The 13531-nt window shown below is 40.8% G+C and overlaps 1 protein-coding gene across 3 annotated transcripts in view; it reads left to right on the forward strand.

Moving 5' to 3' along the window:
* The window catches only part of SH3RF2 (SH3 domain containing ring finger 2), a 138036-nt gene extending 125108 nt beyond the window's left edge, over positions 1-12928 (forward strand). For all 3 annotated transcript variants that reach the window (XM_089504332.1, XM_089504468.1, XM_089504396.1), the window contains 3 exons: positions 3800-4035; positions 9311-9666; positions 11205-12928. In XM_089504332.1, coding sequence (XP_089360458.1) covers positions 3800-4035; positions 9311-9666; positions 11205-11495 — 883 coding nt within the window. In that variant the 3' untranslated portion in view covers positions 11496-12928. The remainder of the gene's footprint in view (positions 1-3799; positions 4036-9310; positions 9667-11204) is intronic.
* Positions 12929-13531: the final 603 nt, after the last annotated feature.

Here is a 13531-nt window from a genome sequence, read left to right on the forward strand (position 1 = left end):
AGGAAGGTTATTTAAGCATCCTGTTCATGTGGAAGATGGATGGCCTTCTCAGCAATTTAAGAACTGAGGTGAAAGAGCTATGTGGCCTTGTCAGCCTCATCAGGGAAAGCAGATGGGAAAAGAAATAATCAAAAGTGACAGCAACACACTTTAGGGAGGGGGGAACACAGCTGGGGAAATGGATGTACAAGTAAGTAAAGAGTACAAAAACTCAGTCCCATTTTTCCTTCAGGATCACCATCAAACAATCTCTTTGAGTCTAACAGCTTCCTCTACTGTTGGGGCAATTCAGGAGAACTGGTAGGGTACCACTTGTTGGTCTTGCCTACTGAGCAACCTGGGGTTGGGGGTGGTGTTTCCACTACTGAGAAATGTTGCAAAAGTGGAGCAAGATTCATTTAAGCCTAATTTGATCCTTAGTGGTGTTCCATTCTTTGGGGGGGGGGGAATTATACAGCCTGAATCCAGTCTAAAAGAGCCTATGACTGTAGCATCATTGAAGAGTCACATGTCTCTTAACTGAGCTGCTATCACAACAGTATTGTATACAACTACATAAAGACAAATAGAGGTTAGCTGAAAATGAAGAAGGAACTAATTCCTAGTTCTTGCACCCAAACTACTCCTGTGCCCCTCAGAGACTATGCTCCTATGTGAGCCTAACTACCTGTAAAATCTTGAGCCATGTGTGATAGATTTTTCAGTAAGTACTAGCTCTAGTCAATCCTCCAAGCCAGCTGTTTTGGCTCTTGCTTGACCCACTAACTGAGGAAGGACCCTTCCTGTTGCCAAGACAGGAATGTATCTCTAGTTTGCACACATACTGGCCCTCACTGCCATAGCAAGAGACTAGCTCTTTGTGGCCTCTTTCATACCCTTACCACTTAAGCACTTACACTTAAACACGTAACACTTACAGTTAGGAAAACTGTGATTGCCTATGCCAAATTATTTAAGTAAAGTTAGTAATCTCAAGTTATGACAATGTCATGATGTCCAATTATGCTGCTCTTCTTCCTCATTGCCACAGTCTGAAGTTTGTGTGTCTTGTTTTGGACAATAGCCACTATGGTAACTCATCAGTGCTGATGGGGGTCACACATGCACACATCCCAAACACACATTTTCTGATGGCCTGGCATACATGATAGTACAGCCAGCCCACCAAGCCCCTGGTGGTGGGAGAGGAGGAGGGGGGGTAATAGTGTCAACCACACATCTTTCATGGAAGAGTGTGGGTCTAGCGTCCCCACCAAAAGGAAGAAGCAGCGCTGTGGAGGCCAGTTGTTGTTGTTCTTTTTGCCTGAAGCCAAGGCACTCTTTGGCAAATGTTTTTCTTAGTCATCCCTCTCACAGTGCCTTAGTTTTTAGGAAGGTCTTTAGAAGAATAGCTGGCCTTTGTATGACAGCTTCTATTCTTCTTTCAACAGTGAAAGGAAGATGTTAGAGCAGTCATCCTCCTTTTGCACTCCTCTTCCTCCTATGGTGAGAAGGGTACCCTACTGCCACCCATCTTGTTCCTCTGGAAGAGTGGTCTTGTGCCTTCATCTTTGGGATGCCAGGCTTTGGCTGGTTGTGGTGTGGTGTTCTTGAAAAAGTAAAATGACAGGAATGCTTTGCTTCCCACCCTAGACAGAAGGAGAGCAATGGGTACTTAGATTGTTTTAAGGTTCATCCTTCTCAAGCCAGGCTGACTTCCATGAGAGCCATGGACTGTGTCTCTCTGCCTTTGCTAAGGTCTTCTACTTTTACACAAAAGAACAATTTGTTCATGTTGTGTAGCAGACCATGGAGATTATCATACAGCCATTTTGCCCTGGCAGTGAACAGGATGGGATCGGGGCAGAACATGGAAAAACGGGTGTTATCGCACATTAAATTGCTGTCGTGCTGCCACTCAACCACCACCCATCTCCCAGGCATGCTCTACCAGCCAATTTTGGTGGTACAGAAGGATATTGACCATAGAGTTGCACTGAAGGACATGGAGATTCCTAGACAGTTGTTCTTTTAAGTTAAAAGAATAGTGGGCTCTTTTTTGTTTGAGGTTTTTCCACATTCATGGGGTCCTTCACTCCCCACCCCAGTGAATGTGGAGCAGCCCTTCTCCCAGCCACCTCTTGGACTCTCCTGGCCTGATACAAGGAAAGTTATGAGAAACAAGGAATGTTACATCTGCCTAGAGGATGATCAGGGATAAGAACATTCATTTGGAGTGATAGCACATCAGCAATAACAGAAAACATATATATATATGTTAACATGTTTTCTTACAAAATGTTCATTTTAATGGTCTGAGGAACCTAACTGCCTTCTCCCCATTTCTAATTTTCCTTTCCTTAACTTGCCTCAGCTGGGACTTAGCATCTCTCTACAGATGCTGCACTTGGGGGATGGGGGATTTTCACTCTGCTGTATTATATTCTAGTGGAGAATATCCTGCAGCTCCTTTTTCTGTAAACTAGAAAACATACAATTGGCTCTGAATATGTTTGCACATACCTATTATCTTCACTGCATTCTCCCCTTCCCTGATTTTTTACTTCCAAGTTATTTCCTTTGCATCTGAATCATTTGAGCATAAAAATGCCTATCTATATAAATTATTCCCCATCTACTCCCTCCTCAATTCCTTTATTCTAGTATTTCTTGCTCTCAGGTAAATACCTGCCAGCATCAAAAAATGACAGTGAAGAAAACAAGCTGCACCTGCCACTTCAACCTAAAATTATCACCGTATACCCCATACCTGTGAGAGAAACACAGATTAAATATGTTCAAAAACAAGGAATGTCACACCTGCTTAGAGAATGATCAGGGTAAAACCACTCATTTGGAGTGGTAGGATATCAACAATAACATACCTTCCAACATTTAACAGATGAAAACCAGGACAGGTATGACCATTGAACATGAAAGAATGGTCAATATGGCAAAAGCTATTACTGAGGAAGAATGAATAAGTTAAGAAAGGCTGTAGCAGTTTACTTTTTCCTGAAACTTCTGGAAAGGGAAAGATTCCACCACCATTGAGCTGAGTACAAACTGCTTTTGTACTTTGAACTCAGTTTGTAGTAATTGAAGTAAGCTGAGGTCAAATGAAAGATGGGAGGAGGAGAGAGAAACTGGGACATTTTTAAAGCAGCTGAAAAACTGGGATGACACAGAATTAATCAGGACAAATTGGGACAGCTGGAGGATATGAAATAACATACTGAAGACAGCAGTTGACAATTACTTTTTAAAATCTCATAGATTCCTTGAAAATAGCACAGATATCCATGGAAATGTTGGCATACACATTGGTTTTGTTTAACCTACAGAAATATTTGTGCTCCTGATTTGAAGCAAAGGAATAAGTAATTGTGAGAAGCATTTTTGATCTCTCACATTCTGATTTGTAAAACAAATAGCCACTTATTTTATGCACTAATTTTAGGAAGGCAATGTTGCATAACCTCTCAGTCACAAAAAGACAGTTTGAGTATTCTATTTCATGAGAATACAACCTCCTTCATTAATATGACCATTGTGGCTTTCTGACAATAATTCTGGAGTTTGATCATAGACATGGAAGAAGATTAAAATGGCAGACTGAAATTGTAAAGATTTTGAAATATCATAGCTAAACTAATGCTTACAGGTGGCATTCTACACTTTGCACTGTTTTTTTAATTAGATAACAAAATTCTTGGATCTGAATTGTGCAGCTGTGTTTGCTCTCTAATTATCTGAAATTGGACTCTCTCTTGTCTCCCTCCCTCCCTCTCTTTTATTTGCCTCTCTCCTAAACAACCAGGAAGTCCTCAACCTTCCCTGATACAAGAACACCTTCCCTCTATGCGACTTGGACATTATCCACCTCCTCTCTTTCATCCCAGGGAAGCATCTCAGAAAATGGCCCCAGGCAAAGCAGGTCTTTGAAATCTGCCTTCATGCCCACAACATTGGCCTCGCCTGTGAGGAATCTCTCAGAGCCAAATGCCTCGGGGCAAACAACCTCTCAGAGAAGAGAACGTGGCAGCAATCGGAAAAGTAAGTCCTGGTGAGAGAGGGATGTCAACCTGTTCCCAAGTGGCAGAGATACAGCCAGAAGCCTTTAATTAGCTCACTGAAACTCAAGTCTGATGCAATAGACATAAATGCTAGGCTGAGCCTCCTGAAGAGTTGTGAACCTGATTGCATATGTACAGCTGGCTTGGAAGGCTGCCCTGCCCAAGGCACGGATGTATTCTCGATAGCCTGAGACAACTCAGAAATGTGTGGTAGGATCAGATGTTCAATCTCTTACAAGGAAATACGTTTTTATACGTAGAGAAATCCAAGTTAAAATTCAGTGCCATTTGTCCTGGAAAACCCCAGATTGAAGGTACAAAAAAATGTCCCAGCCGACTGGGCCAGTCAAAACAGTAAATGCCGGCTTTCTCCTTCACAGGTGAATGAGTAGGTTAAAATGTGGCAGTGACAATGAAGCAGGAAACCTGTCAAGAAGGCTGGCACTGACAGGAACCTTATCTCACCCTGCAGGCTCTTTTTGATACTGCCCAGGCATAGCATTGCCACCTTATTCTTCCATTCCTTTCCCCAACAGGCCCAGAAGGCAGAAAAGGAAAGGAGGCAAGGAGAAATGGCCTTGTGTTGTGTGGTGACTCTATCATTGGCTTGAGCCTAGGGCTAGGCAACACAGTGGACCTTTGCTTCCAAATAACCTAGAGAGAATATGGGAGTCCCTTTACTCTCTGGTTCTGATTGGAAGCCCTGCTGTTTCCACACCAGCTAGGGGAGAAAAGAAGGGGGGGGGGAGAGAGCTCTTAGCTTGGTACTGAGGTTGAAACATAATGGTAGAAAAGGTGCAATTACACAATCAGAATGCAAATTATTAATATGCAAATTATATGCTCACATATGAGAGACTGGAATATAGCAACCATACTCAGTGGATTTTCTGAGTCTTCATTTGTTCCTCACACATGAATTGAATCTGAGATTGTGGAAATTATAAAAAAGGAGGAGGAGGAGAAGCCTTGGCAGCAACGTCACAAATGTTATATGATATTATTCTTGGTCATTCACCAATGTCTCAGTAAACTGGGGCTCATTCTGGAAAGATCTCCCAAAGGTTCATATTTATATAGAATTACCACAACACAGAATGAGTTGGTAGCACACAAATGAACAGATGACAGTAACAACTTTTTTTAAAAAAAATACAAACAGATAGCATCCTTGACATATATATGGTGCTTTGCAAAAGAATAGAGCTGTGAATTTTATTCAGAACACATGAAAAATTGAACCTAATAGATCTGTTTCATTTGGCCTATCATCATTCCAAAATGAATGTGCCAAAGTGTAGATGGATCGAAATGGAAATCTCATTCAGGACTCCTGTTCATAGTACCCAATTGAAGTTTTTATGTGATGTGTCCAGGCCTTACATCTCTACAGGGTTGACTGCAGCACAAGCTGAGCATAGGAGTCATTTGTAGACGCTTCTTTACCCATAATGCCATGCATGTTGTGCCATTCTAGAATTGCCACTATTAGAGGGGTGGTGCCATTGCTTTTTCTGTTGGTCACCCTTCCCTCCTCCTAGTGACCTAAAGTATTGCAACATATAGGGCCCTAAGCTCAGCCAGAAATGTTGCATGTCTGGGTGGCCAGAGTATAATTAAATAAATAAAAATAAATAAATAAACCTTTTATTTTTATCCTGCTTTTCTGTGATGAGACAATCAAAGCAGCTCACAGCACATTAAAATATCTACATTCAACATTATGTCCCAAATTCTCCCTCCCCTTAAAACAGGATTAAATATGATACAATTAAAATGGGAGATTAAAGTATCTATTAATAACACAATAAAAAAAAATAACAAGGACAGAGCAGAGGGCTAATACATTATGTAATTAAAGTGGTCAGCCTAACTAAATGAAAAATAGATGAGACATAGTATTGGTAAATACCTTATTAAATAGTCATAACATCCTCCATCAGGAAATAGACAAATGTGCAGGCAGGGCAAGCACAGTGATCAATGGCCAATCCAATTCCTGCACTGGGGAGAGGCCATAGGCAAGTTTGGCTTCATGCCTCCCATCCTACAGGCTTACTGCAGCCAACACACACACACACACACACACAAGTAATCATTAGTAGCACCTCCAAATGGTTAGTGTAATGCCTACAAATGGATAATGAATGTGATTTCTGTAACTATGGCCCTCAAAAGACGAGCCTTTGCAGTGCCCTCGTTATGTGCGAGGGTTGCCTGGTAGGCAGAGCACCCACATGCCCGGCAACCCTCACATGTAACGAGGGTGTCACAGCTGCGCAGCACCACCCACACAGCACGCACAGCTATCATGTCGCAGCTGCGTAGCACCCAAACAGGGTGTCTTTGCAGGTTTGTTGCAGCGCAGCTGCACAGCAAAAAGGAGCCACTTTTTACTGCTCCTTTTTTGCTGTGCAGCAGCGTCACACAATCTGGTTGCTGTGAAGCTGCTGCGCAGCAAAGAGAGGCACCTCCCTGGCGCCCCTTTCTGGCGGTCTGTACCCCGCCTATATAATGAGAGGAATTGTGTCCTTAATAACAGAAACAAACTGAGTAATGAAACAAAACGAAACATTGTGAACACCGCTACAGAGTAATACAAAGATCTGTCTGCATTTCAACAGTGGAAAACAAAATAAGGAGACGAAGAAAGGGAGACATACAGTTAATGGATAAATATGAGCAAGTTGAAAGACAGACACATAACTTACTGTATATACTCAACTATAAGTTGACCTCATATATAAGTCAAGGGCAGGTTTGGGGGTTAAAATTATGGATTTTGATATGACCCGTGGGTAAGTAGAGGGTAAATCTCAGGGGCATGTAATAAAGGATGTAAAAGATCAAGCAGAGGAAACCATGTCAAAGAACTCACAAAATTCCAACAGTCATAAATGTTTGTGCTCACCCATAAGGCTGGATGGATAAGGAAGAAACTCCTGCCACTATTTTCCTGCCATAAGCAAAGGCCATAAGCAGTGTCATGGCAGATAGAGGTTGTTGCTGCTTCTTTTAGATTCTCCCAGGATGGACTACTCTCTCACCTTTTGCCACTCTGCTCAGAGAAGGGAACAGTTCTGGGTCAACTTATCCATGGTTCAATCAAAGTATTGTACTTTAACTCTCATATGTGTGTGTGTGTGTGTGTGTGTGTGTGTGTGTGTGTGTATATATATATATATATATATATATATGAGAGTTAAAGTACAATACTTTGATTGAACCATGGATAAGTTGACCCAGTCTTTTTGGGTCAATTTTTGACTAAAATTTCTAGACTTATGCATGAGTATATACAGCAGGTTTTATTTTGGCCAGAATCATGAAGGATTTAAATCAAAGGTTTTAATGCACATGCTGGATTTAGAATATCAAGGAAGCAAGGAAGGAAGGAAGGAAGGAAGGAAGGAAGGAAGGAAGGAATAATATCAGTGTTAGGAAACTGATTTATATGGAGTGAAATTACTGCTCCATTTGGGCTGGTATCACCTGCACTGATTAGCAGTAGGTCTTCAGGATTCAGACAGGGGTTTCATCTAACTGTATCTGAAGATGGCAGGGATTGTGTGTGGGTTCATCCTTGTAAAGCTTTGGTCTATTACAGAGCTACAGTAATACAGTATCTACCAGATGTACCAGAGCAGAAAATGGATGGATTCACTTAGGGCAAAGTTTTGAGGTGGCAGAGGATAATAGACTTGGAGGAACACAAGTCACATTCTTGGTTATAATGGGAAATAGTGGCATAAAATATGCTGGGTCACTATTATGATAATCTCTGAAAGTAGACAAGACAAGAAGTGTGTATCTAAGGAAGAGAAGGCGAGCAAATCATTTGCCATGATTTTATTGGCTGCAACTGAGTTTATCTGCATCAAGACACTAAGAAATTTAGTAGGTGAAGAAAGATTAAAATGGTAAGGAATCCTTCATCTAATTCCAGACATGATAACACATGCCATGTCTGGAAGGAACTGGAACCAAGGCACTAAAAGGTGGTAAACCTAATTACACTGAGTTCTCCCTCCACTAGTTGAAAAGATAGCAGTTTCACAGGAAAAGTAGCATTTGTTTTAACTTCAGAATGCAATTTCAATAAAGTAATCAATAAGAAATACAAAAGAATAGTTTATCATTAAGTAAATTTACATTATACCTTTCTTCCATCAGGGAACTCAAAATAGTTCACATACAACCAGTTTATTAACTGACCGGTGATAAAAGCCGGTATCGGGGTGGAGTGGGAGTGTGACATCCGCACAATGCATGCTCTGATGCTGCCCCCATGCCAGAATGACACTATGCGCCCCACCGCACAGTGGGCAGTGTCATGGTGCTCCTCTGCCGCCATGTCCAGATGATGCAGTGCTAAAGGAGCACCAAAAATCCATGGCACCAGCAACTATGGCACTCTTTCTGTGGTGCAAAAAGGAGCCACTTTTTGCAGCTCCTTTTTTACTCCATGGAATGGCCAGATCAGGGCTGCAGCATGTAATTGCCACAGCCCTGATCAGGCACTGAAAGGGGCAGTCTGTTCAGCCCCACAGTCTCCAGTCCAGGTGCTGATCAGATTCAAATCTGCTTAGCCTAAGGAGCTGACTGCTTCATGTGCCCCCAGTCAAACCATTCCTCCTATTACTGGTAGCTTTTAAAAATATATTTTAAACAACAATTAAAGAAGGTAGATGCCCCATTTGCAAGCAAGTGTAATCTGAATATATGAAAGTTCCTTTGACTCAGGCTGTTGGCCCATCTAATTCAGTATTGCCTATGCTCACTGACCGGTGCTGTCTTGAATTCTAATAGAATACTTTCCCAGCCTTGCTCAAGTCCAAGGGATAAAATAGCTGGTCTTTCAGATGGTTTGGATTCCCATTCACATTGGTCATAATGGCTGGGGCTTCTGAGAGTTGAAGTCCAAAACACCTGGAGAGACAAAGTTCCCCCATCCTTGTTTTAACTTGAGGTAGCCAGGAACAAACCTCAAAATTTCTGCATGCAAAACATTTATTCTACCAATGTTTGTAGCTGCCAGCCAATTTTGTCACCCCTACATATTATAAAATGTTCTAATCTAATATTCTACATATTCTAAAAGTATATGGTGTAATGCCAGTCAGCATCAAGAGGGAAATTAAGCTAACAGTTCAGCCATTTTCTCCCATTCTGTTTAATATGAATTTTCAGAAATAAGTTACTTGGGGTTTATTTTCACATTAGCCTTCATCTCTTACTGAATTCTGCTTCTGTAGGTGGATCTTTACAGAAACCTTTGCAACCAGGAGCTCTTATTCCATTTGTCAACTCCCTAAGGCGAAGTCCTGCCACCCAAACACAACCCCAGCAATTGCTGTTATATCAACCTATCTCTACTCTTCCCCGAGGAGCTGGTGCAACTGACACAGGAATCAAACAAAACTCCTCCTATGATTCTTCATTAGTGTTTGTGCCCCGAAGTGGAAGCAGCCGAGCTCCTTCTGTATGTAGCACAATAATACTAGACACCAAAGAACTGCAGGCAAAAAATGAGCTGACTCTAAAGCCACTTCCATCTGCTCCACCGTCCATTCTAGTGAAACCAGAGACCTCCAGAAACACCACTGAGAAGGTAACAATGTGGTCTCTTTGTTAAGCAGGCCTTATTTTACACGCACTGAAACTGGGAAGAATATTTTCTAATCACATTTGTTTGACTGTGAGTTCAACCATTTGGCCTTTGGGAATCCTCTAACTTGGGGTTCTCAGCCTTTGTGGAAGTTGCTGCTCACATTCAAGCAAACATATTCAAGCAGAGCATCCAATTCTTTGCAGACACCAAAGGCACTGAGCACAGACTTGCTGTGCATGACACTATGCTTTTTCAACTGTTAAGTTACCTTGTTCAGATATAAACCCTAACTAAAGCTCTAGTGGGTTGGTGATTTGAATAGTTCAGTTTTTATAGTTCAGTTGTTATTGATTTTCATGCACAAAATGAAAAACTTCAAAAGGTTGAGTGAGACTGCAAGAACCTTTGTACATTTTTCACATACTGGTACTTTTTTGTGACGAATTTGTTGGTGAAAAACATTGTATTTTCTACAAAATACAAATAATCCTTTCATAAAATGTCCCTAAATATGAACATTTATTGATAAATGATCTAAAGCTATCTTAGGCTGGAATTCTGCTAGGGAAATACACACACTTCTGCATGTTTATGTCTTTTTTCAGGTTCTATGGGGTTGGTATACCCTTCCTCCCCCTGCAATACCCACCCCAATTCACAGCAAGCAAGCAGGATCAGAGAAGTGTTTGGCTACATCCCCATAGCCAGGCACAAAATGATGACATTAGTGCTGAGATCTGTCAGGTTCCTCCAGCAGTCTCAGTATTGCTGTAATCATTGTGAGTCTGGCTGTGGGAGCATAGCCAGATACCTCTCTGATCCTGCCTGCTTGGTTGCTGTGAAGCATGGAATGGCCATGTGGGGTAAGTTCAGAGGCTTTATAGTAGATCAAGGTTGTATATGACTCAGAGTAGCCAAAGTCCACATGGGGATATTTACAAGGGAATGTTGAATGGAGACCTTAACATACCAAGGCACCGTCTTTTGTCAAGGATAAGAAAATCTATGAATGTTCTTAAAGATTCTTGCCAACTACTGATGCTTTGAAGAATAAAGTAGGGAGAAAATAGGAAAAGTGATTAGGAAAAATCTCTCACCCCTGTCTGAAAATTCTAAACTAAATTTTTGTTACTCTGTTTTATTATTAGATGGCCCTCTCAAATACATTCCTCTTTAAATGGTTAGGGAAATCTCTTGAGATTATGGGGATGGCAAATGTGACTAGAAACAGTTCTGATGATAAAAGTTAATTTGCTTATAAAATATACATTATAGAAATATGTTTTCCATCCAAGACAATACCATTTTATAGATTAACCCAACAGAAATGTTCTAGAAACATCCCTTTCAAATCTTTAGTAAGGTGGCACACTTCTCACATCTTCCTCTTTGTTAGGAGGAAATGACACGCTAGGTACTCTTCTAGTACATTGCCAAAGAGATTCTAAATTAGGCATGTTGTGTGAGCACATAATAATGACAGCATTATTGGCAGCTTTGTGGGAAAAACATAACTCCTGATTTCTGTTGTGTTTCAGCAAGTAAAAACGGTGAGATTTCAGAACTACAGCCCACCACCATCCAAGAGACATAATTCTCTGTCATCACTCAGTGGCAAACCTGAGCAAGGAGGGGCTACAGAAACAATACACTCAGATGTAAACAAAGTCCCAGAAATGTCAGCTCTCTATTCTCATCGTATTAGCTCCAGTCCAGTTCATCAAAGAAGAATGCCACATCCCAAGACCTCATCACTGGATCTATCTGGTCTAGCAGGCCACATGACCTTTCCTACAAAAAAGAATTACAATACCATCTCTGAAAACTGAAAAGTTTGATCCTGTTTAAATTTCATCCCTGTGGGTGTTCCTGTCTTTTCTACTTTGTAAGCAAACAATAATATATCTTGGGTCCAATCTGCCAACTTTTTTTAAAAAAAGTTGAAACCTGACAGAAGAACTAGAGCTCTAAGACCAATCTACACAGCTATAGCCTATTAATGGACACCACGTGTTTCATATTATGTGGAAGGGTCTTGTTTTGTGCCACATCTATGGTTCAAACTGTAAGTGTGTACTCCAGACATGCCTTTCTCACCATATGCACATAGATAACCACAGTGGCAATGTAAAATTAATTTGATTGCTTAAGTACAAACAAAATATGACTGAAAGAAAAATAGATTATTTTGAATACAGAAGGCAATTCAAAAGCCACATTTATCTAAGTTAAATTTCAGTACCATGGAATGCAAATGAAAATGGAAACACAAACTTGCCCACCCAACCCCCAAAGATGTTCTTTGGTCTTCTGTGTTTTATAGTGGATAAAATAGAACCCTTGCTTCCCAAACTATCTAGCTGAGGTCTCATATTCCCCTTAACTTCTCTATTTGCATTTAAAAACTTTGGAGTTGATTTATGTTAGAATCTGAAATACATTTTTAGAAATATGAAGTGTTTCCTAGCTCCAAAAACAGTTAGTCAAGGGAGATTAGAAAATACAATCCCTCTACCAGATCTCCCTAGCCATTTATTTTGGGTCTTGCTTCTATGGATTGACTGACTGACATCCTTATAGTGGGCAATGTACCAAGTATTTCAGTAGCTTTGTGATTCAACAGTGACACTAATTCCATGTCATTAAATGACAACTGTATTTAAAGACCTGAGAAATTAATCCTCCAGACATATAAAGAGTTTAAGAGATTGTTAACATGTGCTGACAAATTCATGGGCCAGAGCTTCAGTCCCAATGAGGAACCCGCTTCATTAATCTCAATGGGATTTGCTTCTGAGAAAATGAGCATAAGAGTAGTCTACAAGTAGTTACTGCATGTGTACCAATAAACATGGAAATGGGGATACACACACCCCTTATAAGGGATCCCAGTGTTCATCCAAATTACACCCCAATCAATCCACACAATTAACCACTCTTCTGTCCACCTTCAGTATCCTTGCTCCAGTCCCTCCTTGCAGAAAGCCTTTCCCTCACTTTGCCTGCTTATCAGGTCTTGTTCACACAATGCTCACTTGCACCCAACTGCTCTCATCCTCTCTGGCCTTAGCAATAAGCAAAACCAGTAAATCATATGATATGAACCTAGATGTGACTTAATATTTTGAATACTGCTATGTGATAGAGCTTTGTTTATTTATTTTTGTTGTCTGTACACACTGCTAGTTCAAAGGCCATGCATTCCAGCCAAAATAAGGAGCATGACATTTTGCAATGGTTTCTGCTATGCCGTTTCAATAAAGTTTGGAAGCTAACCTTCTTTAATGATTGCAGAGAACCAATGACACTGACACAAGGGAACTTTGCAACTGGTAATACAATGTTTGGAAAGCACCTGAGGAGAAACATTTTCCTTTTGAATCAAGAGCAAGTGAGGGGTACAATGATCTATTATTGGCTTGGCAACCACCAACCATCTTCTCAATTAAATTTGTAGCAAAATGCAATATTGTTCAGATTTATTCTACCTTTGGGGCCCAGATTAATCCCCACATTGCCTGCAAAACCAGTTCTTCTTTGGCCTTCCCAGAACTGTGCTGTCTCATTTCCCCATGTTTGCTTTGCAAGGTCAGGCATGCTGAAATATTCCTTACAGTGGTTGAGGGATTTGCAAAGTATGGAAGACTAAGCACCATCAGAAAAATCAAATGGATGTTCCTTATTAACCAAAATTTGATTCAGGGTCATTTCACAAAATTTTTGTGTGTGTATTTGGCAGGGCAGAGTGGGAGTATTCACCACCATACAGAATAAGCTGCTTTAAAATCACTCAGTATTTGCTCTGTTTTGTGAAGAAACAAACAGGCTGTACAACAGACTAGGATGACAGTCACAAAGGGGATAT

The sequence above is a fragment of the Sceloporus occidentalis genome, unplaced genomic scaffold (genome assembly GCF_023333645.1).
Source record: "Sceloporus occidentalis isolate IW3139 unplaced genomic scaffold, rSceOcc1.0.p SCAF_1, whole genome shotgun sequence".
NCBI lineage: Eukaryota > Metazoa > Chordata > Lepidosauria > Squamata > Phrynosomatidae > Sceloporus > Sceloporus occidentalis.